Below are 27,956 nucleotides of genomic sequence, written 5' to 3' on the forward strand. Positions count from 1 at the left end.
TTCCAAGTGATTTGCAATAATTAAATTTATATAATTTGTTGTACAATTTGTTAGAAGTTAAAGAACATCTGATGTACAGATGAGGATTTTTTCTATAAGTTTTCTGTGAACTCATGAAAAGTGAAAATTTTCTGCTTTGAAAGCATTTAAAAGTTTTCACTCTTTATAGGTTCACACTAAAGAGAAAGATTTATAATCGTCATATATGCCTCTTCTCCTCCCCCCCCCCCTTAATATTATAAAGAGTTTCTTGTAAATTTCCCAACCTGAAGTCTGATTTACAATATGTTCTTTGCTTCCTCTTTCTTATTCTATCTTTTTAATATGATCTACAATATGCTCTCCGCTTCCTGTTTCTTATTCTTTCTTTTCTTCTAACAAGATCAATATTTAAATCAGAAAGAGAAACAAAGCAAAGAATACATTGTATATCAAACTTTTCTGTCTTAAAAAAAAGAAACATGAAACAAAAAACATTGTAGATCAAGTTTAAAGCTTAATCTATGTGTTATTTGCTTCCTGTTACTTTTTCTTTATCTCTTTCTGACTCAAGCCTTAAACTAAAAAAAGACAGAAAAACAAGAAACAGGAAGCAAAGAACACACTGTAGATCAGGCTTTACACATAACACATGAAATTGAAAATCGTAAGAAACACTAGTAATTATATTTACATTGATCTGCGCTTGTGTACATATTCTGTCTTTTAAAGCGCTAAATAAATTATGCTTTAATGATATATAATACTAAAGAAGTTTAAAGTGTATGTGACGTCTCAGACATAATTTCATGTGTCCGGCATTTGTAACGCAGAGTTGCACGAAGCGCTGCATTCAACCGCGGTATTCCTACGCGCCGGTCGCGGCACGCACAATGCACGCGTAATCCGCCGTAATCATCAAGATCGTTCATGTGCGTGAAGATAGAAGTGGTCATAGAAAAAAAAACTTTATTTTTTATTGCCGCTTGTGTATTGCATAGTGGAGGCTCATTTTCTCAGTGCTCGTGTCATTATTGCGTACGATAAAATTGAGTGAAATTTTCCAGATAAGACGGGCGCGGAGCTTTCCGGTGGCGCTGGTGTTGTAGCCGCCCTGTTGTGTTAGAGAACGAGGAGAAAGAGGTGCGGTGTTGCGTGATTGGGAGCGAGCGATCGTAGCGTGTGTGTTTGTTGTGTTGTAAGCGAATTAAAAATCCTTCATATCTTCTTTTTCGTGAACGCGGATGCATACGAAGTGAGAAAAGTAAAATCGGGAGCGAGAGAAACAAGGGAAAAGAGAGAGAGAGAGGGATTGAGCGAAAGGGAGAGCAAAAGTGTGTGAGAGAGAGAGAGCGCGCGAGAGCGTGAAAAGTACACGCGTTAGAAAGAGTGAAAGAGCGCAGAGCGAGAGAGAAAAATTGTCGCCTAATCTGCTTCGCGAATTCGTCCGTCCGTCTGCACGACTAAGAGAAAAAAAGGTATAAGAGAGACAAACATGTCGTCCTACATCCAGGTTGCTGAAGATGAAGGCGAAGAGCCTATCGAGCTGCCCACTGAAGATGACACTACACTCTTACTCACCACTTTGTCTGCCCAATTCCCCGGCACCTGCGGTCTCAAGTATCGGAACCCGGAGTCTCGTACGATGCGCGGAGTTCGGTTGGTTGACGGACGCCTGCATCCGCCTGAAAATGGTTGGGGCAAAGCCATCTACTTCTGTGTGTTCCCCAAAGGTATATTTATACACTCTTACTAGTACATTCTTATATCTTACTGTGGTGATAGCGTTGCCTTGGCGGCGCTCGTTTGCAAAACGTACGAGCGAGTCGGTGCGAATACGGAGGTTGTTCTTAAATCAAAATTATCGGAAGCCTATATTCGGTCACAATGATCGAAAGTATGACCTTCTTTTCTGTCTCCTGTAACCTATTGTAACTTATTGCGAATCTACTGTTACAAATTTCGGGTCGAATAGACCAGTAGATGAAGATTCTACTATGAATAATTCACACTGTTCGTTCATGAGAGCTAGTGCCGCTTTTCGTATCGATATATCGATCCTATTCTATACTTAAAAGAGACACATTTACTTAGGATTATCTCATAATCCGTTATTCCTCCGTATTTGCCTATGATACTTTATATTAATATTAAGTGAGATATTGAAAATATATATGGATCAAGACCAATTTCACTAAATTTTAAATCAACTAAAAAAGCAATAAATTTACAAGACAATTTTACAACACACTTTTATCTTGCTTTTTTTAAGACTTATATCATGTGACTTGATCTACTTATATTTTTAATATAAAATTTAAAGTCTTAAATAGAAAATGAAATATTTGTTCCGATATAACAATTTTTTGGATAATGAACTATGGAAACATTAAGGGATATCAAAGAACGACATACAATTTATGCAAGTTTCAAACTATACTTCTATCTTTCTCTGTTTATTTTTTTATTTTTTTCTGCAAATAATCACAAATTGTTAGACATGAACGTCTATGATATCTTTTCAGAGAACAAACGTAAATCTGATGACAATTTGGAAAATTCCACAGCTAAGACTAAAAGAATGGAAACGAAGTTGCGTTGCACTGACTTGATTGTACTTGGTTTACCATGGAAAACTACGGAACAGAACTTGCGCGAGTATTTCGAACAATTTGGTGAAGTTTTAATGGCTCAGGTGAGTATCATTTATGTTTGTTGAAAGCTATTCTTGAGTTTTAAAACTAATATAAAAGAGTACAAAGGGATATATTTTACAAAAAAATACTAATTTTTTATATTTTTAAAAACTAATTAATTCATGACCTTTACTAATCTGTTAAAGATAAGAAGAGTGATAACAGTATTAAGTATAATAAATGCATCTTAAAATAATATAATAATTTTTAAAATTTTGATAATTTTAATTTAATGGTAATGGTAATTTTAATTACTAATTATTTATGTTGCATTGGATAAATATATTGTATAATAATGTACAAGTAGAAATAATGATTGAAAAAGAAACAGTTATATTCATGACTGTACATTTGAACTATAAAAATATTATGTTAACATTCTATCTATTCTATCTATCTATTCTTTCTATCTATTCTGATAATTTAGGTAAAGAAAGATGCAAAATCTGGACAAAGCAAAGGATTTGGCTTTATTAGATTTGGAAGTTATGAATCACAATTGAGATGTCTCGCTCAACGTCATATGATAGATGGCAGATGGTGTGATGTCAAGGTTCCCAACAGTAAGGTAAGAACATATATTTTTAGATAGATCATATGATCTTTTCTACTATTTTCTATTGCTTTCTCAAATATATAAGAAAATTTTGGAAAACGTTAAATCGATCATACATATTGAAGCACAAAAATGAATAAATCATTTTAAAAATAAGAGATATTCTGAGATACATATACTGAAAGTAATTTTATAATTTTGAAGGATGTATAAAAAATAATATAAGCATTAAAATTCGCATTATTTTTGTTGTGTTTTTATTTGACAATTAATGATTGCATCAATATTATTTTCATTTTATCATTTTTAAATAATAAAATTTCTACAACATATCAAATGCTGTTACTAATATCAAGTTATTGACTATAGTCATATTCTTGCAAACTGTATAATTGCTGTATAATAATTTTATGAAAAGAGAGTTGTATTTTATGTCTTGAGACAATTTTAATTAAGACTTCTATTGTTTTTGAAATGGTATATTCAATTGATTTATTATGTATTAACACGTTCGCTACCAGGATTTATGTAGAGGACTCTTTCTGCAGATTACAGATTAAAACAGACTTAGTTTGATAATATGTCGATATAAAGAATTTTGATGCACATATATGTGACATGTGACGCTGGTAGCGAACGTGTTAAATCTGTACATATTTTCTAAACTGAAAATTGCAATATAAAGTATTATATTAACTATTATATTGGATATTAAATTATGTTTTATAATTATAACTATATATGTAATTTAAAAAAATTACATATATAAATTTTATTTTTATTTTAAGAAACATATGTTTTAGTTTTTTTTCTAAATTTTTTCTCAATAATTGATTGATATTTTCTCAATAATTAGTATTGTTAATTATTTAAGAAAGAATACCTTAATTACCTTAATTAAAAGAACATATATATTTGAATTTTTTAACAATATATAAGATTGCATTTTATAAATCTCAATTGCTGTCATCAGTTTTTGAATGTTTTTGAAAGTATGTACAGATACAGTGCATATGTTAAATATTTCAAGTAAATGATAGAACGTTGTGTGAGAGACAACAAGCTAAAATTGATAGACTAATATCTTACGAATTTCCTGTCTATCTCCATTTATAATGCTTTAAGCGAGAGAATGTCGATATTTTCTCTTCCTTGGATATTAAGTTCATGTATATGGTGCGTTTTCGGTGTGGTATAAATAGGTGAATGTGTGAGAGATTATAAGTGGTGAAATTATATGGAAAGAATGCAAAATGACTGTATGAATGTATTCTGTATAGAAGCGTGATGTGAGCGCAGAAGAATGAGAGAGATAGTGTGATAGAATGAGAGGGAATGAGAGAGAGAGAGAATGAACGACGTTAATGATGTGTTTGCGTGGATATGTAAATAATATGGTATGTTTGAATCGCTAAATAGTATGAAATCTTCTAAGAGAATGATCAATAGACCTGTTAGATTAACAGAGAGAGAGAGAGAGAGAGAAATGACTTGATGAAACATATTTGCTAAACTTATTTGGCAGACTGCAATTAACGTGTCGTGCATTGTTTCTCTTAAGATTTCTTAAAAATGGCGAAAAATTTTTGCAAGTCTTAATCGTAATATTGAGAAAAGGACTCAAATTTTGTATTTGTTTTGTTAATATAAACAATATAAATTTACAAAATTGTATGATATCTCGTATTAAGTACGCGTGAATGAGAATACCGATAGAAATATTTATATGGAGAGAATGATTGAGAGCGTATCGAACCAACTGAAAAATATTTTCACGTTTTCATATATATATATTTTCCTGAATACATCAAACATTGTAATAAAGGTATGATTTTGTGTGTGGTAATATGTAAATGTCGGATCGCGTTTTTAGATGCATACAAAGCGTATCTCGGAAGCATTTACCATTAAAATTTGTGTAGTTTGTAAAGTCAAACGGGAATGATACTTTTAATACTTTTTGTGAGATTCGATACATGTTGTTATAACATCTAAATAACGCGATAAAGAATCCGAGAAGTGTGAGTCCTTGCAATAAAAATTTTGCACAGCGATGTTCGATATTACTAGAATGCGTAATCAAGAATGAGAAGAGCGAACCCGCGAACAAACGGTACGAATCTCGGTGTGTTTCACATTTCGCGATTAGATTTCTGCGCTGCGAATTGTTTATGCTCGCGTTTCACAATCAACGAGGTTCATATCAGGACGGTTCCGAAATTCGCCTGCACAGTTTGACACGATTACGGTATGGAGTTGACGGAGCGTGAGAATACGTAGCGATCCAGAGTAAACAAACGCTGCGTGAATATGTTGTCACGATGAGCGAGTGCGTATGAGTGCGTTCAACATTTCGATCAAGTCTGGTATGTATGTGATTGTCGAGGGCTGGTGTAATCTGGTTGCAGAATATTGATGGGTTAATGATGGCACGTCAGTATGATACGGGTAAGCACAACGAGTGCTACCGACCTATACCGGTGCACACGCCAAGTAGTCGCCGAGTGCCGGCGTCGAAGCCGTACGCCAACGTAAATTCGTCGTCCGAGGCCAGTGCTCCTCCTCCTAGCGCACCTAGATATGACTCGGAGTACGATTACAAAACCACGCATTATCCGTCGTATCCTCCGAATTATCCATACGACGATAACAAGTACAAGTACGAAGGCGGTAGCGGTAATAGCGGCGGTGGCGGTGGTGGTAACACCAGTAGCGGTGGCGGCGGCGGCGGCAGTCAAACTGCTTACAACGTGTACGAGAAACCGAGCTACACCGCCTACGAGGAGCCCGCTGCTGCGTCGTACGATGCACGTGGCTACATGGCACCACACACAGCCGCTGCGACGCCCAACTCCGCACCGTATCCACCGTCCGACGCAGATTATCCGAGATATGCCGGCTACGACACACGCGCCGCCGCTTATCCCGTCGCCGAAAATCCGGAACAGTATTCAGACAAGAGCAGATATAATTACGGATACGAACAACGAGGCTACTACGAGACTGACGGCCGTTATACTGGCGCGGCAGATTGTCGGTATACCATGGAGGTGCGTTACCCGGACGCGAGACATTCGGACAACAGGCACATCCCGATCGACGCGCGAACAGAAGCGGATTGTAGATACGTGGACAGTCGCGATATGGATAGGCGGTACGTCGATGTCAGGGAAGCAGATGGTGGTAGGTACGCTGTAATGGAGAGCCGCGAGATCGACAACCGTGGTTACCCCGCCGGACCGGATGGCCGGGAAGTAGTCGACGGCAGATTCGCGGATCCGACGCGATATCCGGTTAAAGAAAACTATTATGATCGCTACTACAAACACCGGCCATCGAGGGATCATCACGTCCACGCGGACGCGTCAAGATATTGATGAGGCTCGTGACTATCGTAATTAAATACAACCAATCATGTTTCAATGGGAATATTGGAATGTGCACGTGTGTGTACGGTCCTCGTCGCGGCGACATGCCACGACGAGAGGTTGCGCGGACAGATCCTTTTTTTCTTTTCTTTTTAACTAGGATTTAATACACATTCCTCGGCGAAATTTACCACGCATCTATGAATGTAGAAATATATATACAGATATGTACTACTTGGAGCATATTTCACGACATCTTTATAAACTTGATCTACACTACAAGATTGTACAAAGTGTAGGAATTTGAATAAATGTCAAAGATTAAATAGAAATCCGATATAAACGGAATATGAATTTGCCGAGAAACAAATTCACTAGTTCGACGTACAAATTATTAATATAGTACTTTTATACTGATAGATTGGTTAAATACTTCTTCGTGTCAGAGAAGAATCAATACTTTTCATATATTTTGTATATAAAAAGAAAAGAGATATAATTACGTACTCTTCGACAATTAATGCTCTACACTTTCAACTTATTTGATCTTTTGAACAAATTTAACTAGATTTAATCGATTTGATAATATAATAGTAATCATGAATCATCTTCGATATGTTAAAAATGTTAAATAGATGTGTGGTATGTCGTCTGTAAATGTAAAATGTGTAGATCTTTATCTTTTTACCGTAGCTACTATATTGACTTGATTCAGTTTTACCATTTTATGATCACATTGTCAGAACAATATATATATCGTATATTGTATATATCTAAAAAATATAGCGTAGATATAAGATATACATGTATATATACATATTTTATTCCCATTAATTCATGATGTCTGTTAAACAAGTACATTGTTTATTGGTAGCAAAAAATAATTAGATTGGAATAACTGTTGATATATTTTGTCATGATATGTGCTGAGATTATTCAAATTGAAACAATGTAATATACAGCATGGAATTCTTTATATCGAAATCCATATCGAGCATTAGGAAAAGGACATTGTACAAAGATTGATGCATGGATTTTAAGAGGTCATAGTGCTTAAGAATTCGTTACGACACGGAGATTCGTATGTAACTCGAGCCAACCGACATCCTGTCTCGAACGGATAAATGATATGTATTGAGAGAATTACTATAAAACTTGTTATAGTGCAGATTAATTGCAATCGACGGAAAGTTAGAGTCCCAAGCCAAAAGCGAGAGATTGCGTGTTGAAGAAAATTGATTGTTGTATACATTCTTAATAATGTTTTAATGTAAACTAATTGCAGTGTACTTAGGCCACGTTTGCCATTTAATGTCATTTAATAATTGACGAACGACCAAGGGATAGGTCGCGCGCTCGTGATTCTACCGCCGCCGTTATTGCGAGTAATGTGCACTGCACTGCAAGTTTTTACACGGATAGAAATGTCAACTTAAAAATGTGTACATGATTGATTGATTGTGCGTTTGTGCGTAGGAGGGAATGATTCAGCAAGTACCCTGCAAGGTATTCGTCGGGCGCTGTACAGAAGACCTAACTGCTGATGATCTGCGAGACTATTTCTCCAAATTTGGCGAAGTCACGGACGTGTTCATCCCGAAACCTTTCCGTGCATTTTCGTTTGTTACTTTCCTAGATCCCGAAGTCGCCCAGTCATTATGCGGTGAGGATCATATTATCAAGGGCGTGTCGGTGCACGTCTCGAATGCCGCGCCCAAGTCCGAGGGCAATAACAAGAATTTCAATAATCAAGTAAACTCGAATATGCGAGGCAGAGGCGCACCGGGACCCGTTGATAATAACGTACAAGGCAATTATCAGGGAAATCGATATATGGGCCACTCCGGTAATAACATGGGTCCAAACGGCTGGAATAATCCTGGAAATCGCGGCAATCTTGACATGCCGAATCTGCAGGCTCTAGGCATTACTGGACAGAACAACGGCGGTGGTGGCGGCGGCGGTATGTCGAATCCGTTGGCTATGGGCAGTTTGAATTTATCCGCTTTGCCAGTTAATCCAGCCTTGATGGCTGCCCTGAATCAAGCTTCATGGGGCTTAATTGGTAACCTGCAGAATCAGGGAAACGACCAAAGTTATTCAAACCAGCCAGGTCCACCGGGCCAGCCGCCTTCCGGTAATAATAGCATGGGCAATTCCGGCAACTCCGGATTTCTCAGTTGGATGAATCAGGGCGGCGGCGATGGCAACACCGGCAATCCAGGCACCGGCGGCCCAGGGCCAAATAATCCTAATGCATCTCAGGGCGCCTGGCAGAATCATCCGGGCCAACGCGATCAGAAGTCGAATACATTTCTCAAGTACGAGTAAATTCAACCGGGGCCGTGGATTTACTCGTAATAGACGGATTCTCTCCGCGGGTCCCGGCGCACGTACCTTAACGAACGACAACGGTGGCAGAGTTCAGCAGCAGCAGCAGCAGCAGCAGCAACAACAACAACAGATCGAGGGTACAAAGCGCGTCGTTCCCGGGAAGAAGGGTCGGAGCCTACTACGTTGATGTCTCTTATTTTTTCTTTTTCTTCCTGTTTTACATCAATCGCCGTCATTTCGCGCATGGATAAATACATTGAGTACCCCCGACATAAATGAACTGCCCCGCTGTTCTTATAGGCTTGATGAGTTAGCACAATTCCGTTCGTTGGAAGAGTTAGGCATGTGCGTGTAAACACGGATAGCTCCGATCATTTTGGACATATGTAAACTTCCTTTGTTTGTATGATTTCGTCTGAGCGTATAATTCTACTGGAATGGAAATGATTTAACTGATGTGTGAGTTTAATATTTGTACATGAAATGTATCTGCGCGTCAAAGTTGAAATTATACAACTAAATATGTATGTATGTGCTTAGTGTAATGACTAGTACATTTGTGATATACAAATGAGAGATATTCAGCAAGAGTTGAGATCGAGGGAGATTCGAGTTACTTTTAATCAGTTGCCATTATGATTAAATAATCAATAAAATATTCGAGTTCTCTCGTGCTGTACAAAAAATGTATATATATTTTTGAAAAATATGAAATATTTTTTTCAAATGAACTGTAACTATCAGAAATCAGAGATAATTATTGGTTTTATTTATCTGTTCTATTTATATGTATGCCATAAATTGCATTAAACAATAATAGCTTGAGTCTCTCTCCGTCGCAAATCTTTTCAATAAGCGTGGCTTTTTAATGGACATTTCTTTAAAAAGGCTTTTTAGGTTATATTAAAATTAACCTTCAGCTAATCATTAACCATGATTAATTAAATTTTCTCTTTCTGTCTACATCACACATTTTGTTACATTTTGTGATGTAGAAAGAAATCAGAATAAATAATCGAATATATTAGTTAATTGAAGCTGTCGGTGTATTGGGCACCGTAATGTGGCAAATGTGGCAATATACACTGCAATCGCGAAATTGAAGTCGTAGGACTTGCCATGTCTTGTCGGATTGAATCGAGTAACGTTGTATTGCTAAACATTGTCACTTATTACTGACAACTATTTATTTGTTGTACAGTATAAGTTGTACATCTCAGCATCGCTTTTTTGACAATTTTAGAAGCTTTACATGGTGTACTTTCGAATACTAATATAAAAGACTATTTCACTGCGTAAAACATACTTTCTTCTTTCGAATTGGATAGTCTCGTTTAAAACACCACAGTCTCTTTTGAGATATGTTTTTTCCAGTGCAATTAGTTATCCGCGATTCCTTAGAATTAATTACCATTTTTATCATTCTACATCTGTTTGAATTAATATCGTGTAATTGGCCCACCTCGGATTTATCAAAGCATTATAAAAGTTAGTTTCTATAACGAGCTAAACAATAAAATACTACTAATAATTTTTTGTATAATATTTTCACAATTGTCTAAATAATAGTTGACTTGAAAACATCTTTTTAGATATTGAATAGATTGAAAATTTTCTTCAACTGTGGTACAGAGTTATCCCTGCTGACGTAGTCTTATTTTACAATAGTAGTCTTTGATTGATCCACGCTAAAGATTGCCTTTTAATGGAGTGCCAGTGAACAAATCGATTTTTTGAAAGAATGAGTAATATGATTGGAAGTGTATGAATGTGTCAGGATAGAGGCGTCACATGATGTTGAGAGAATGATCGCAGCTACCCGTAACGTATGATATTTACTGAGTTAAACTTCTGTTTCATATATCTCGAGTGTATACATAAGTACTTTATTATGTAAGAATTGTATTTTACACTGGTGTGTAGGTGTGTCAAAATTATTGATTGTTGGTGTGTGTGAAAGAAAGCATTTGAATTAGATTCTTTTATTTAAGTTAAGTGATGTGAAAGAAAAAACTAAAAATGTCTAGAAGTGTGTGTCTTATATGTACGTACAGACACATAAAACATTTCTACAGGATATTTGACGCAAGACGTGTTATCGCTGTTAGAGTTCATTGTTCAACGCTCGTAAAGTAACGCAGATAAAACTCGTTAAATTAAACAAAAAAAAGTCACTTATCATTTAATGAGTTCTACCTGCGTATGTTGGAACGTCTTATGTTAAATATTCTGTATGTGCTGTAAGTACTGAGTGCGTCTTTGATGACAAGATTCTCAAACTGTTTCCTTGAACGACAATGAAATAAGTAGCTTTACACGTTGAGAGTATTTATTTAAAAAAGAGTCTCTAGTAACACGACGAGGAACGATGCAATTCACATCTCACAATTATAGTCAATAACTTTAACATACGGAATATATAGTTACATCGCATAATTAAACTTAAAGACCACATCTGTCACCGCGACATCACTGGTGTGTACTGCATTAAGAAATTATTTAGATCGACTATCTTTTCTCAAAATGCTAATTATCTTATGAGTATATACTATTGAAAGAGAAAAAATAAATTAATACTAAGAGATGTATATGCTGTTGTACTCTTCATTTATTGTACAAGTAATTTTTCATATACTTCCTATTTGACGCGAGAATATTGCTGCTCATTAATATATGCGATCTATTAATAATAATCTCTCTCGCACAGTACTCTTTCTCTCTCATTAGCGTCGATTCTTGTCGTTACACGTGTCATCATGTACAAACAATTGAAAAATTCCTGACTTTTAAATCAGACAATTGGAGTGTTCGATACAGGCACGAATCATTGTGTGTATGACGGTTGAATGTATTTGTTAACGGTCGTCTCAGAGCTACAGGCATGAAAGTTTTCACTTAGTAAAAATGATAATGATGCCGTTTGTTCAAGAGCACGCACGCGTGTTACTCGGCAACGCAAGATGTAGCAAAATGAGGTGACTGAATTAATAATGTAAGGCGAGCGGAAAATTGCTGTATAAGTCTTAGCTTGAGAGTGAGCAAAAGTGGTTTGATGTGTGTTTGGTATATACTTGACCGAGATTGTTTATATGCATATATGTAAAAAGATTAAATCAGATTTAAAGTGGGAATAAACAATATAGAGCTCGTTGATCGACATTCTGCCGCGCTTCTTAAGTCTGTAAATTGTTAGATCAATATACACAGAGGCTGTAGTTTAAGACAACTTTTAACAGACATTAGAACCGTAATTAGCTTGTCGCTGACGCACAAACGTTCGTGCTTTTAATATATTAATATACGGAAATATTTTCAGGGAACGCAATTCCAATACGCAAGATACGTGAAGTGAAATGAAGTAAAATATAATTTGTACGAGAAGTAAAATAAAGTGTGGATGACGAGAGACAACTGTATGATGGACAGTAGTCGGTTAATCAGTCTGAACATTCGTGCGTCAGTAGTCGCGATCACGGATCATTTCAAATCGTTTGAAATAACGATGCCTGCGGCATGCGTTTTGGTGTACTACAAATTGATCGATTGCGATCGAGAACAACACGACACCGTAGATAAGCTCTTCGTGATCCCTCAATAATTCAATCTGTAGAACAGTGAAATTTCACGCGATGAGACTTACTGCTCAAAGGAGTTGCCTTGCAAAACGATTTGAAAGTGATCTACGAAATATGTAAATACGGATTGATAAAGCAATTTTAATATCGCTCATATAAAATGTATCGAATTTTATTGTAAAGTTAGCTGCGTTCTTGTAAATCGCTCGATATGTTATTGTATTCTGAGAGAGAGAGAGAGAGAGAGAGAGAGAGAGAGAGAGAGAGAATGAGAGAAGGAAGAGAGAGAGAGAGAGAGAAAGAGAGATAAAGAAAGAGAGAGAGAGGGAGAGAGAGAAAACGAAACTGTGCATGGCAGTTAGTTGAGTTGAAACGTGTGTCGTGAAATATTGTCGTGTGAGAATGTTGGTTTTAATCCGTCGATCTCAATTGTTGAGGGATTTCGAGCCGCGTCGCGAGAAAGGACTCAGTGAGAAATAGAATCCGGCTTTCTTCTTTTTACACTTTTGAGATACTTTGAGCTATAAACTCGAAGCTGAATGAGAGTTTACTCATCGAGGATTTTTTTACCTGTACCGTGTGTTGCGCGAGACTTTGTGGATGTAAATTATTAGTTTGATGATCGCAAACAACGTATCTATACATACGTTTTCTAATTTGTATTGACGACGTGAAATCGTAAAACATTCTCCGAGTCGCCACGGTGCAAAAATACTCAACGTCGTCCTCCGTTGATTGTAGTGTATGTTAAACTATGCCGAGAATAAAAAGACCCAAACACCGTGGGTATCACACATATCCTTTCACGTGTCTTTAAATATTGAGCTAACGCACAATTGTACACTTCCTGGTTGTCCCAGAATTAGTGGAAGATGGATACGTAGTTTGTTATCTCTTGTGGAATTTGAAGTCGAGTTTCGTTAAGAATAATACTAAGGTATTAAGTTTTTGAAGACAAGTGATTTTCTGCAAACTAAACTTCAAAAATGAAAGTGGAGCACATGATTTGATATTATTATATTATTTTATATTATAATCTATAAAATAGATTTCTTTTTAGTTAAATGTGTCAAAATGATTCTGAATTTAATGTGTTAAAATGAAATTCGTAAAATTGCGAGAAGTGATGATCTTTCTTCGTCACAAATTGACTCCAAACTGCGTGAGAAACAAACTCTACGTATCTATTTTTGGCGTTAATTCTAGGATACCCAACATCCACAGTATATTTAAGATTTGTCCAATGTTAACACATACATCAGACAAGCAACTCAATACGCAATATTTTCTTATTTTATCATCCAAAAAGCGTGGTGACTCTTTGATATTTTCAAGAAAATCATGCTTATGCAATAATGAGCAATGCGCAAGATTTTATTTTATTCTTATGATTCATCAATCTCTCACCGGGAAATACAGTTAAGCTTAATCAGGAATATGTAATTACATCGCGATAAGGGCGCGGTTGTAGGGCAACGTTTAAAACAGTAGAATCGTGAAAACAAGCAGAAGAGTACGAAAGGTAATGTAACAGTGCACCGGTAACCGGCCTTTTGGGTGATGATGACTGAATGAAGAGATGATCGCTATGGTAGACGTAAAACTATGGAAACATCCGCTGATCCTCAAAAAAAACAGGTGATTACGATCTTTTATGATGATGATATTTCTTTCATAACGCCTCATACATCACCTCAGTGACCAAATGTAACCACTTAGAGTAATCATAATTATTATTGATACTGACTTACCGTCATCTTCAAAACGTTGATTTTGTACGTTGATTTTAACAATAGTTTGACGATATTTTCTTTTTGTTAATCTTATCACATTGACATGTTCGTAATATTTTCTCTTCGCAGTGAAACAAATTAGTTATGAATATTTGTTGTTTCTCGAATATTTCGCGTGTGTGCTTTTTCTTATTACTATTAAAAGTATTATTAGAATTATTATTTTTATAGAAGAAAATATTACAGTAAATGTCAGTCAATTTCAAATTATTTGTAACTGTTTTATTGATATGTATCTCTTATGAAGATTCGCTTATTTTTCGCATTTTTACATTATATTTAACAAAAATCTTCACTTTTTGTCATTATGAAAAATTGATATGACAAAAATTTATGTGAATTTTGCTCAATTGTTTTGACTTCGCATCACCAATGATCTTATTCTTTCTTTATCCATTTGTGGAAAAAATGATCTTCGCGCAAATGAAATTAGTGTTTTTTACAAATTTTTGTTGCACGCAAGATTATACTGTATTTGTATTTCTAAGTTCGCTTTCCGTTTTTTATTTTTTAAGAATATAATTATCACATACACATATTTATCCTGCGTGATTGGATAATATTTATTATTATTATTATCGACGAGAAGTAAAATTTCAGGCATATCTTCCGCGCATTTACATATTTTTCTCATAAACAAGATACGAATGGATAGCGGGCCGAATTATCTATGATTACTAAACTACTATGATTATTACTAAAGGTGAATCCATTTTGTATTAAAAATATATATTAAAAAATAGATAAGTAAAATATAAAAAATATACATTGTGGCAGTCATACCATCCAGTTTTCTTATGTTCAAGTCTCGTCCTGGAATACAGTAAGACTCACTGGTCGTGATACTAAAGTATAAGTTGGAATGTTAGTACTTTTAGTTAGTCTGACTTCGAGTCCTCGCTTAAGCCGGACACTAATCCTATATCCGATTTTGTTCAACAGCCTGGATGAGTATATTATGTCATGATGAGTCCGTACGTGAATATACCTCTGGATAGATACGAAGTGTTGATGCACGTGGAAGATCGAAAGCGAGTGAGCGAGAAAGAGAGAGAGAGAGAGAAAGGTGAAAGAATTGGAGAAGATATGAGAGAGCGGGAGAGAGAGAGAGAGAGCGAGAGAGCGAGAGAGCGAGCGAGCGAGCGAGCGAGAGAGAGAGTATATCATTGCAGGAGAATATAATTGCAAGTGGGATGATATATGTGGCAAGTGATGATGAGGATGAGCATGATAATAATGATGATAATGATGGTAATGCACTGCGTCGAGAGCAAGAGTTGCTAGACCGTGAGAACGAGTGCTTTTTGAAAGCGTGGAGTTTTTTTCGTACGCGTGCTGTTGATGTAAGATCCTGCGTAAAATATGCGGAATATGCATATGTGCAGTTGATCTTCTGAGACAATTTAATGTCCTACCACGTCCTTTGCTTTCAGATTGCAAGAGCATCTTTCGCGATCGACGTTGATCGTTGATCGTTAAATGCTGTGCATGCTTTCGCGACAAGAAACAGGTAATTCCAGGCAGTCGCGAATGCAGAAATTATGATTGGAGAACAGATCTGTGGAGATTTATAAGAGGTCATGGCCGATGACATACGGCGAGGAACTGTGGGATTAAAGTATATATGATGATGTGTTTATGTACATTTCTCTTTCATGTTTCAGATTAAATAATAATTTCTATATTAATTATTTATCTAGATATTTATTAAAAAATTATGAGTATTACATATAATATAATATAATATAATATACACGCTTATTGTAACTTACATATAAATTGTAACTACATGATGTGTATTTGAGACTTTCTCAATTAATGTGATGACAGTGTTCTTTCTATATTACCAACGAGAACATAAATAATCTATAAAAGGCTGATTCCTGAAGAAGTAAATATTTATTGTTCAAATGTATGAGAGCAAATTTTATTTACCTACTTCAGATTTTATATATATTTTTTTTTTTCGTTATATCGCGCACATGTATTCTTATTGCGCATTATATTACAAAGACTTTCAGCAATAATGTGAAGTGCATAATAGATGTTAAAACAATCTCTTAAGTGTCTGCTAAATGATTTCGCAAATTGAACCTCTGCAATATATTTTAGTATTTTAATTAGAGTATATATTTAAACATATCCAAGAAATATATATACTCAGCTATTATATACTATAAATATTTTAAAAATATAGTGATTTCAGAATTACTTAATACTTCTATTTCGCAAATAAAAATTATCTCAATAAAGAACTAATAAATATTAAAACACTTCACATTTTATTAATGTAATAAATATATACAATTATTTAGTAGGAGGCTGTTGTGTACTTAGGTTACATTTCAAAACGTTCTTTTTGAGGAAAATTTTTCTCAGTACCTATAGTTCACATTACATATACTATAGAGTATCAAGTACAATTTCTTTAAAAAGAACGTTTTGGAATGCAACTCTAGAATATTTTATAAGTAAATCATTGTTCGCGCCCGCGCGATTTGATATTGCTTAGTCTTAATTACATCAACATTAGGCGATTTTTGGCGATCGTTTGGTACATATACCAAGATTGATATTGGTAGGGGTGGAGCTTAATTGTGGTACATATACCACAAACATGACACCAAAACGCATTGGTTCTTTTTCATATGCACGAATTCGAAACTATTTAAAATAATTTTCGCGATTAAACAGGCGAGAACCGACGGCAGCGTGTTAAGCTCGGAATCGCTATCATCTAGCACAAAGCCACGGCAAAGTCTATAAGATAGCTCTTTAAATTCGAGAAACGCTTTTAAAGCATATTTGTTTATTATAATAAACGAAGTTTTTAATAATGATGATGAAGAAATATCTGCAGTGGAAATATGTAATTATTTATTTTTTGCAAAGAGTGCAAAAAAAAGAAAAGTAATATGCATATTAAAGGAAAGAACTAACATCATAGTCGTCCTGATTATATTCAGAGATGTGAGTGCATTTGTATATCGAAGCCAATTTTTTCTCCATTTTAGGATGAAACGTTTAACGTTTCAACATTTATTGCAAGTGATAATGCAACAACAGGAAATGCAAAAAGTAAGTAAGTATGACTTGATAACATGAATAATTTATTATTATAAACTACAATTTTAATGTAATTGCAGATATTTACTTTGGTTCAGTTTCAATTAATTTCAATGCAATTCAATTTTAATGTTAAATCTATAAATGTACAATTTAAGTCTATAAACGTCCAAAATTGGCAGTCCCAATTTGCGATTATATCCTCAACTGTGAATAAAATATCAAGGATCCTATCAGAAAAAGTGCGTGTTAACTAAATCTCGAATGTATCGAAGTGGGTGAAACCTCTTTTCCGCGACGCTAATTGGCCGCCTCGACCGTCTCGATTGTCTCGATCCCGTCGCAGTTGAATTCGTGCCGCTTGCAGCCGCGGTGACAGATCAGGTTGTGTTGTTCGCGCCATATGAATTTGATATTTATTGTAATCCCAGCAAACACAATGTTACATGTAACATACATATTAGTTACATATAACATTGTTTGCTGGGAATATAATTTGTAAAAATGAATGTTATGATATAAATTATAAATACAACGAAAAAGCTAAAGTGGCGCGCGTGAAGCGCGCGCTATGTGGTGTTCTAGTAGGATAAATTGAACATGAACAGATGTAAAACACATTTCCTCATGTCATATTTAGCGCGCATTTGCTACCTGGCAATGGGTGCATTCAGCGAACTCAACGTTGCACAACAGTTGAGCAATTCGTCAATATAATTGGTCTAAAGTTAGAGATCTAACAGTAAGGACCAATAATCACTGACCGCTCACTGATCAGCTATGTTTTCTGAAGCCATTATTCGCAGCCATTATTCTACTTCGTAGCTTGGTATAGCATGGTATGAGCCAGGTAGATACCAAAACGGTTAGCCACGCCTCTATCACAAGTTACCAAACACGCTAAAACGTTCTGGTACACTTTGATATATATACCAAACGATCGCCAAAAATCGCCTATTATTTTGGCTTTAAACGAGAGATGTGCCTATCTTTCTTTCTAAATAAATAAAGACAGATATATATTTAAGTTTTGCTTAAAACTAAAATATCGGATCTTAACATACACATTTTCATATATTATGTATATTTATATATATTTAGATATACACGCATCAGAATTGAAGAACATAAAGTAACTTTTCTATAAAGTTATACAAACGTGGAAAGCATTAATTAATTATGCCATGTGTACTATTAGATTTCAATTTTGAATGAATATTTATGATTATAGGACAGATCGGATGGCAACCAAAGAGCGTTGACATTATCGACTGTTGTACGACACTCTGGCGTTCGGGGAGACGCTATTTAGCGCTATGAGTGTGCTCTGTTTTTGTTTGTTCTTGAAAGTTGAATAAGGACAGAGGACGCTAAATAACGTCTCCCCGAACGCAGCCCTTGGCCCTTAGGACCTGAGTACAGACTTTTGCATAACGCATAATGCATAACGCATAAGGGAATTAACCAATCAGAGATCTTTATTTCCCTTTCCAGAATAGAAATGAATGACTCTGATTGATTGATTTCCTTATATGTTATGCATTATGCGTTATGCAAAAGTCTGTGCTCAGGCCCTTATTCTTGAAATAGTTAAGCTGATCACATACACTTTCCGTAACAGTAAGGGTGCGTTTTTTTATTTGCAACAGATACAACCCGATGCACCCGATACATAATTTAATCGTTCTGTATATCCGGTTGCAGACCGTACATCTTGACCGTTCTTTAATTTAAGTTGCAAGCAAAAAGTTGCTTGCAACTTTTAGCATCCCAGTCCAAGCGGCTGCCGAAAAATTGTAGCCTGAGTTCCGAATGTGCAAGAACCTTAAGTACGAATACGGTTCTTTGGTGTGCAGAAAGTAGTGCGTTTCTTAGACAGCATACAATATTTATGATAAATATTTATTTCGAATTATTTCTTAAAAATATTATATAAATATAATATAAATATTATAAATATTATATAATATAAATATTATAATATAAATATAATATAATAATAATATAAATATAATAATATAAATATATATAATATAAATATTATATAATATAAATATTATATAAATATTTTATATATACACACATATGAAGGAAAAGTATCAAAATCTTTATTGAAAATATTATTAAAATACAGACTAAATATTTTATACAATATTTATAGTAAACGAAAAATAGATATTTTTAGTAATATTTTATAAATATATCTATTCACAAATATTATATATGAAAAAAATAAATGTAATTATTTAAAATTATTAAATTAAGGAAAAGAGAAAAATGTATATAAATATATATATTTTAATAAATATTTTTATAATATTTATGAGATATATAAATATTTTTCATCTATTGAATCTAAGGTCACAAAAATATTTTGTAAATATATTTGTAAATATATTTATGAAATTGGTCCATTGAGAGTCGGCAGTCGTAGTCGGCAGTCGGGTCGGCCTGTGCAATCGATTTCTGATACGGGTTAAGGGTGCGATTAGATGTAGCGCGGTATGCGTACGCGGAACGTTGTAAACTAACTAGAAACCGCGCGCAATGAGCCGCGTCTGTTTTCTTCCTATTATTACATGGAGCAGAAACTTACGCGGAAAAGCGGCACAAGCTAGTAACAAATTCTCATTTGTTTTCATTTTCTAAAATGTATTAACTTATTATAAATGTATTCTTATTTTTTCAACAAATTTACTTATTAATTGCATTTAAATCAATTAATTCCGTTTAAAAGTGCATAGAAATGAGAATTTGTCACTAGCCCGTGCCGCTTTTCGCGCAGTTTCTGCTCCAATAGTAGGAAGAAAACAGACGCGGCTCACTGCGCGCGGTTTCTAATTACTTTATAACGTTCCGCGTACGCATGCCGCGCTACATCTAATCGCACCCTTAAGCCCGTATCAGAAATCGACTGCACAGGCCGACCCGACTGCCGACTACGACTGCCGACTCTCAATGGACCAATCACAGTGAGGCGCTGACTCGGCACTGTGATTGGTCCATTGAGAGTCGACAGTCGTATTCGGCAGTCGTAGTCGGCAGTCGGGTCGGCCTGTGTAGTCGGTAGTCTGATACGGGCTTTAAGCAATTGGAAAACACCCAATGAGAGCACTCACTCGTTGTAAATAAAAATGACATAACTAATGTCCCTAGAAAGGTTTTCTATTGGATATTCGACATCTTTCATATAGCATATTCGACTGGCTCTGGATTAACCCACTCTGAGTTATTCAGCCTACGTTTATTGGTCGAACAAGCTTTATGATTGGCTAGTAGAGACTTATGACGTCATTAATCGCTCTCGGAGCGATTAACCCAGGGCCAGCGAACACGCTAATAGTGAATCATAGTAAATTCTTCTTTACGTTTCTACATCTAGGTCTGTTTTACCGATAGTAATGAACAACAGAGCGAGTGGATGCGAAATGCTAAGAAGTGCAAGTAGATGTGAGTGGCGTGTCGCGCTATAATTGAATGGCTAAAAATGTCATCGAGTGACACTTCGTTCCTCCTTCTAATTCCACGGGCGAAGGTGGGATTCGTGGTGGTCGACTCTGGCCGAATCGTGTGAGCGCTAAGTCCATCGATTAACAGGGACGCAAAATAAGATGCACGGTGAGCTCCAAGTTCTCCGTACGCCTACTGGTTGCTGCCGAAGGCTTAGTTACGATCTCGAGCGTGAGCAGCGAGCAGCATTTTATCGTTGGCCGTCAAGGACGAGAATGATGGAAAGAAGATGGTGAGGCAGCGCTTCCTCGGCTACTGGAATGGGTTCACAAACGCTGGAGATTCTGAGGCAAGGCGTCTGGGCGAGCCTGACGGGCGGTTGGTTCTACGATCCGCATCTCGACGCGTTCTCCAACACCTTCCACCTTTACGTCTGGCTGTTTCTACTTTGTCTGCCATTCACGATTTATCTGGTACATAGAAAGCGCCACGACACATTCCGTTAGTCCACGTTCGCTCGTTCACTAGCCAAGCTGTTTATTTTGAGAGTTGCGTAAGTCAATTTCCGCAAATCGTTGTTAAAACAAATATCTGCTGCATCAATTTTGGGTTACATCCGAGTCAACGATTCATTGCACATTATATTTGACTTATGTCACTCTCGAAAAAACCAGCTGAGGCAAGAGCTACTATTATCTAAGGTATTGTTGGAGAATGTTTGTGTCAATTTTTTGTTACCTCCTAGAAGAATATATTCTTATTTCTTGATTTATATTTGTTTATAAGTACATATAAACATGTTTATTAAGGATGATTTCACATTTCAGTATTTTCCTCCTACATTATATGTTTGGTTGGTGTATTGTTCGTCGTTTGTTGCTGTCTTTGGAACGATAAAGTGTGTGAATCATGCTCTGCACTGTGTATATGATACGACTGAGTGTTTGGAGGAGCCAGGACAAACCATCAGCCAACAGAAGTCCGAGAGTGAGAAGAAACGTGCAGCACACAATAAAACTAGGGAACAGTCGCAAGTTCAAACCAGCCATGGCATAGAGTTACAAGTTTTAAATGGTATATAACATATGAAATTCAACAGTAACTTAAGCTGATAATAGAGTGATATTACCTTTCTATGGGAGTACAATTATGGAAAAAAACAAAATACTATATAGTTTATTATTTTAACATAATTCTACTTAACAGAAACTATGTAATACAATTTTAGTATATATTTTTATTTTTCCTAATTTATATTTATTATTTCCAGTTTATCTTTATGTTTGAATAGATTTTCCTACTTTAATATTGTAGAGAGGAGAAATGTTATATATTATTTTATTATTAATGTATTTTTCATAATTTCTCTTGTTTTCAGGTAAAACAGACACACCACCTGTGGAATGTTCATCACGTAACTCATTCATAGAAACAAACATACAGAATGCCGATGCTGATAGTATAACGTCCGAATATAATCGAGACAAGCCTAGCTCGACTATAGATCTGAAAGCAGAAATACATAGAAAAAACAGTTCGGAAAGCTCAGAGGATGCACAGCAACTTAATAAACCAATGGTAACTAGTATAAACGTGCACGAGGCTGAATTGGTTTCAGCACAGTATCACGAGCCACGCTTTAAGAATATTATAAATGGTAATTGAGCGTTTAATTCTTTGATATGAATGAACATCAAATTTACCATATTTATTCAACATTTTTATATAAGTGATCAATGTTTCTACATATAGAGTGGAAATTGAAGCGGCAGAAATGTGTAGTGATCGCGGAGGAAGATAGACCGGGACCTCGTAAATTGTGTCGGCATGCGTCCGAAGATTCGAGAAATCGACACTCCAAGCAAGGCAGTCTCGGTAAAACGGGATCTGAGAGTCAAATAAAGCAGACCAGTTCGTTGGAGTTGGAACATCCCGGCGACGACTATCCCTACTGGAAGTCCAACCAAAGTGTCCGCAGACTTAATTCCAATTCCATACCAATGGAAACACATCTGATAAATGATCATCCGCAGAGTTTGGAGATCATATCGAAAAAAGGGGATGCGGACAACAATAAGATTTCATCTCATCCACAATCATTAGAGGTAAATTTCCGACCATCTATAAATCGCGATCGAATAACTGAATGTAAATGATGAATGAAATATTAAACATCTTGTTTCTTAGGTTAATAATCTTTAAAATCTGCTTCTAATCTTTTCAGGTTATTACGAAGAAACCGCATCAACAACTTGTACATCCACAAAGCCTTGAGACAATTGGTGCTGCTAGTAAAAATATAAACAATACTGACGACAATAACCTGCCTCTTCATCCACAAAGTCTTGAAACAATTAATGCTAAAAAGGTATGAAAGAAGAAAAAGCAAATAGTTTTTTCATTAGTAGTAGTTTTAATATTTGTATTTTATCGCGCGAATTGTGTGTGTATACATTCACGATGCGAATAAAAATGAACCTTGAAGGTCTTACCACAAAACACACTGAAGAGAAACCAACTGCAGCTCTTACCATATCTTAGTTATGGATCCGAAATAGTTCATCCGATAGCGGAACAGAGCGATGAGCAGTTTGCCAATGAAAGTTCCGGAGGATTTAGCTTGCGAGACTCCTACAGCCCGTTACTTACGCGAAAAAACATAGGCGATACCAACGCTGCGTCTAATCGAGACAGAAGCCTCAGCACTGGTAGATTCGAAGACAATTTTTCGAGGTACTTTTGAACGATATATATCACTAAGCATAGTCTTAATATACTTCAATTGAATGAGTCAATGACACACAATCTAATCGATGTTAACGTTACTTTTATAGCTTTAACGATGACAATGGAATAGATAATAACTCTGCGAATTCACGAGATGCGTTGCTCGAGGAATCAAAGCCTAATGTTAAAAGAAGATATAGTAATGCTAGCCAAAGCAGCCACGAATTTTCGGACGGTGAAAAGAATAAAGAAAAGCGATTGAACAAATCCAAGAATGCAGAAGATCCATTCAATTCGGGCAGCGTAGTTGGAATCGACTGGTTGTTTGAGAGCGGCGATTGTCCGGTGGAGTCTTGGACGAGTAAGAGTAAGTTTAGCGTTACAGAGACGTTCTTCTTAGGTAAAAGCAAAAAAATCTTTTGGTCAAGTTATGTCTCGCTGTATGCAAGCTTATACATACTGTTACGTTTTTCTAATTCGTGCTGCCAGTATTTTGGACTTTCGCTCGCTCTGATGATACGGATACATCAGAAAGCCTACAGACGGCTAGTACAGATTGTAAGTTGGACGCACTATAGAGTTAGGGTGTGTACAATCGCGCGTCCGGGAGAGATCGTTGCTAAGTTTATAAGTTTGCTGTTGGAATTATAATCCATTTTTATTAGCAAATACTTAGCGTTTCACACGGCCGCATGTTTCTTGATCTATAATAAGATTGATTTTTCACAGTCCTCATAGTAGACAAGTGACGCTCAGAGTCGATTCGGCTATTCTTTTAGCGTCATTTCTTGCGAGTGATAAAGTTGACAGCGTATAGACAACAAGTTGAACACATGTTGCATATTGATTTGTGTAGATCTGCACACAAAGGAGCCTGACTCGGGATCGTCCAGTACAACGACCCTCAGCATGGAGAACGAAGTGAAGCGAAAATTACTGCCGCAATTGGAAACAGACAACGTCGCTAATAAACGTCATCAGGGAGCAATTCCCAAGCAAAGTCGTCCGAAACCCGCATTGTCGGACGCTGTGGATGATAGCATCGTGAGCACGGAGCAGCCAGAGCAGCGGGAGAATCTCAAGCGTTATCTGGAGGTGCGACGAGAGAAGACTAGGCGATGGGGCGGCGGCGGCAGCGGCAGTAGTGGCGGTGGTGGTAATGGCGGTAGCGGTAGCGGTAGTGGTGGTGGCGGTGCTGGTGGTGGTGGCGGCGGCGGCGGTGGCGGCGGCTGCAGTAGCAGCAGCAGCAGCAAGTTCGAGCAAACCAGCGGTTCAAACAACGAACTGAGTACATTACTGCCCAGTCCTGCGCCTCCGTTATTGGCCGCATTGCTCAATTCCGATCGGGACTTGCCCGGGCAGTCGAGCAACGTGTGCGAACGACGACTGAGCCGCAGCTCTGACACTCGCAACGCCCGAAGAAGGTACGGACGATTGAAACGGCCGTTTCGAGCTCAACGTGGTGGCCCGCGCGGTATCGGCACTCGCGACGATAACGTGGTGCCTTTGACCGCGCTGTTCGGTCTCATTTCTACCGGGGAATGTCACCTAGCCACTAATCACAATGACACGTCCGAGGGCGCAGTGCATTATTTTCGTGACGATAACGGTTGCTGGCTGGCTTACACATTCGACGAAAAGGCTTCGGACATCGCCGCGGCCACGCAGCTGCCCAGTAATCACAACAATGAAAAGCTGCTAAACACCCTGTTGCGTCAGCAACTTAATCAGAATCTACATTACGATACGAACTGGGAACTTACGGATTCCCTGAGCAACAGCTACAGCAGCCTGTCGCTGAATTCCGCCGGTTTGACGGTGATAATCGACACACCGCCGGTATTGTCGAGTCCGGCGAGCAATCAAACTAAGACGCAGAGCTCGCCACCGTCCAATCTGGTCTCCTCGAATACTGGCAGTTCAAATCAATGCACACTGGAGAACTCAGAGCGCGAGCAGTTTCATCATACGCTGTCCATTGCACGCTCAGACTCGATGGCGGACAGGAATCGTCGACTACAAAATCTGCTGGGCAATCTAAATCTCAACGCGTATCATCCGTCTTCGGAGGCTAACGGTGGTCGTATGCCCGTGCTGGCGTTGCCAGCGCATCAAGAGCCCGACATAAACACCAGCCTCTCGTGGAACCGTTTCGTTGAGGGTTTGGATGGTATCGATACGCCGCCGAAGCGTAAACAAACTAGACATTATTACAAATGGAAGATCGGCAAGCTGCCGCATGTCAAGATACGCTTCGATCGCCTTGCGTTGTTGGCGCTGCTCGATCGCAACCTGACCGTCTTCGAGACCGTCGTGTCAACGCTTCTAGCGGCAGCGGTGGCTGGGCTGAGTCTGCTGCTACTCCAGCAGGGTTTCTATCGCGATATCTTCGCGTTCATCTTTTGCTTCGTTACGGCCGGCTGCCAATATTCACTGCTCAAATCGGTACAACCCGATGCCGCCTCGCCCACACATGGCTTCAATCGTATTATCGTATTCTCCAGGCCAGTATATTATATTTTATGCTCGAGCTTGATACTGATACTTAACGAGACGCTGAGAAACTTGGAGAAGTCGTCCGATTTTCGAGTGTATGGGCTACGCGTCGCCGATTATGATCTTATAATGCAGGCGCGTAACGTGCTGCTGATATTCCTGCTGTGCTTCCCGATTGTGTTCTCCTTAGGACTGTTTCCGCAAATCAACACGTTTCTTATGTATGTGTGCGAGCATTTGGATATACATCTGTTCGGCGGCAACGCGACGACCAGTCTAGTGTCGTCGTTGTACTGTCTCTGTCGCAGCGTGTTGACCGTCTTTATCTTATACGGGTTCGCGTACGGCGCTGTGAATGAGCCCAAGTCCTCGCAGCATATTCTATTCTCCATATTCGCCGGTTTACTCGTGGCTGTATCCTACCATCTGAGTCGATCGTCTTCCGATCCCACCGTGATATGGGACATTCTGAAGGCCAACTTGTGGCCGCCTGTGGACAATTACGTAGAGGAAAAGGAAGCGAAAATAATTGAGAACACGTCGTCGTCGTCGCAGCGTGATAATGTTGCAGCGAGCTACAAGGAAGCGAAGATCAAGGCGTCCGGCAGGAAAAAAGACGTGAAAATTAAAGTAGGCGAGCAAATGTCGGACACTGAACTGGTGGATCCACTACCTGAGAAGCTACGTTCAACGGTGAATGCCAGACTGAAGAACGATCTGATCGTATGCGCCGTAATCGGCACTCTGACCTTCGGTGTCCACTGCTCAACAGTGTTCACCGCCCTACAGCCGGAACTGAATCCGATACTGTGGGGTATCGCGGGCTGCTTGGGCTTCCTTCTACATTATATTGTGCCGCAGCTACGTAAACAACTGCCGTGGCTGTGCCTATCGAGACCTGTTCTGCGTAGTCATGAACACGCTCAATTCGAAGTGCGCGAGCCGGTGAAAATTATGTGGTTCGAGAAGGCCTACGTGTGCCTATGCTTTCTCGAGCGTAACGTGTTGTATCCGGTAGTCTTTCTCGGTGCGCTCACCGAGTGCACTCCGCAGATCGTCGAGAAGTTCGGCGAGAGCGTCGGTGCCCTCATCGTCGTTATGTGCGGCCTCAAGTCACTCAGATCCGCGTACTCAGACCCATCCACTCGCTATCTTGTCCTCGTCTTCGCGGTACTCTTTTTCCAGCGGGATATCCGCGGTTTGAGTGAAACCTTTCTGATGGATTATTTCGTCACCGGGATTGCGTTCGCTAAGATCTATGAGCTGCTATTGAAAATTCGCTTCGTCGTCACGTACATAGCACCCTGGCAGATTACGTGGGGCAGCGCGTTCCATGCGTTTGCTCAGCCCTTCTCCGTGCCGCACTCTGCGATGCTCTTTCTGCAGGCCGGCATTTCGGCGATGCTGAGCACACCGCTGAACCCGTTGCTGGGCAGCGCAATCTTTATCTCATCCTACGTGCGGCCAGTCAAGTTCTGGGAGAGAGACTACAAGACCAGACGGGTGGATCACTCAAACACGCGTATGTCCTCGCATCTGGATCGTAATCTTGGTGCCGATGATAACAATCTCAACTCTATATTCTACGAGCAATTAACCAGGTCGCTTCAGCACAGTCTCTACGGCGATCTCGCGCTCGGTCGATGGGGAAACGTCGAACAGGGCGATTGCTTTTTGCTCGCGTCCGACTACTTGAACTGTTTAGTTCACATCATCCAATTAGGCAATGGGCTGGTGACGTTTCAACTGAGAGGTCTCGAATTTCGGGGAACGTACTGCCAACAAAGAGAAGTAAGCACTGAGTTGTTCAATTGCGTTATCTACTGCGTTTCTCTCGTTTCTCCTTTTTCTCCCAGTCTTTGGATATATATATATATATATATATATATATATATATATATATATATATATATATA

At 37.9% G+C, this 27,956-nt stretch overlaps 2 protein-coding genes across 7 annotated transcripts in view; both read left to right on the forward strand.

Moving 5' to 3' along the window:
• Positions 1 to 598: 598 nt before the first annotated feature.
• On the forward strand, positions 599 to 16,216 carry LOC116846581 (TAR DNA-binding protein 43-like). 5 transcript variants are annotated; one of them, XM_032820617.1, is made up of 5 exons: positions 824 to 1,712; positions 2,505 to 2,674; positions 3,103 to 3,243; positions 5,640 to 6,612; positions 8,076 to 8,207. In XM_032820617.1, the coding sequence occupies exons 1-4, from the start codon at positions 1,475 to 1,477 to the stop codon at positions 6,606 to 6,608; spliced, it is 1,518 nt and encodes a 505-aa protein (XP_032676508.1). In that variant the 5' UTR covers positions 824 to 1,474; the 3' UTR covers positions 6,609 to 6,612; positions 8,076 to 8,207. The 5 variants fall into 5 exon arrangements, 4 of the variants coding, with proteins under 4 accessions (XP_032676509.1, XP_032676508.1, XP_032676507.1 ...); XR_004378522.1 differs by lacking the exon at positions 5,640 to 6,612 and adding an exon at positions 15,735 to 16,216 and having other exon boundaries at positions 836 to 1,712; positions 2,547 to 2,674; positions 8,076 to 15,644; XM_032820618.1 differs by lacking the exon at positions 8,076 to 8,207 and having other exon boundaries at positions 599 to 1,712; positions 2,547 to 2,674; positions 5,640 to 8,044.
• A 4,559-nt stretch (positions 16,217 to 20,775) lies between these two features.
• The window catches only part of LOC116846582 (pecanex-like protein 1), a 13,772-nt gene continuing 6,591 nt past the window's right edge, over positions 20,776 to 27,956 (forward strand). The window contains exons 1-9 of one of the 2 annotated variants that reach the window (XM_032820620.1): positions 20,776 to 21,290; positions 21,645 to 21,891; positions 22,196 to 22,474; positions 22,570 to 22,922; positions 23,042 to 23,185; positions 23,303 to 23,550; positions 23,652 to 23,911; positions 24,034 to 24,102; positions 24,401 to 27,831. In XM_032820620.1, coding sequence (XP_032676511.1) covers positions 21,138 to 21,290; positions 21,645 to 21,891; positions 22,196 to 22,474; positions 22,570 to 22,922; positions 23,042 to 23,185; positions 23,303 to 23,550; positions 23,652 to 23,911; positions 24,034 to 24,102; positions 24,401 to 27,831 — 5,184 coding nt within the window. In that variant the 5' untranslated portion in view covers positions 20,776 to 21,137. The remainder of the gene's footprint in view (positions 21,291 to 21,644; positions 21,892 to 22,195; positions 22,475 to 22,569; positions 22,923 to 23,041; positions 23,186 to 23,302; positions 23,551 to 23,651; positions 23,912 to 24,033; positions 24,103 to 24,400; positions 27,832 to 27,956) is intronic. The other variant, XM_032820621.1, reaches the window with a different exon arrangement.

Source organism: Odontomachus brunneus, unplaced genomic scaffold, assembly GCF_010583005.1.
Source record: "Odontomachus brunneus isolate Ranch 3 - 2012 unplaced genomic scaffold, Obru_v1 Obru_scaffold_066, whole genome shotgun sequence".
NCBI lineage: Eukaryota > Metazoa > Arthropoda > Insecta > Hymenoptera > Formicidae > Odontomachus > Odontomachus brunneus.

What these genes read in the sequence shown, in the direction of transcription:
- LOC116846581 (XM_032820617.1), top strand. Translation starts at nt 1,475, where the DNA reads ATGTCGTCCTACATCCAGGTTGCTGAAGATGAAGGCGAAGAGCCTATC. An exon ending in GTGAAGTTTTAATGGCTCAG is followed by an intron (nt 2,675 to 3,102) that starts GTGAGTATCATT and finishes CTGATAATTTAG; the next exon opens with GTAAAGAAAGATGCAAAATC. An exon ending in TCAAGGTTCCCAACAGTAAG is followed by an intron (nt 3,244 to 5,639) that starts GTAAGAACATAT and finishes ATCTGGTTGCAG; the next exon opens with AATATTGATGGGTTAATGAT.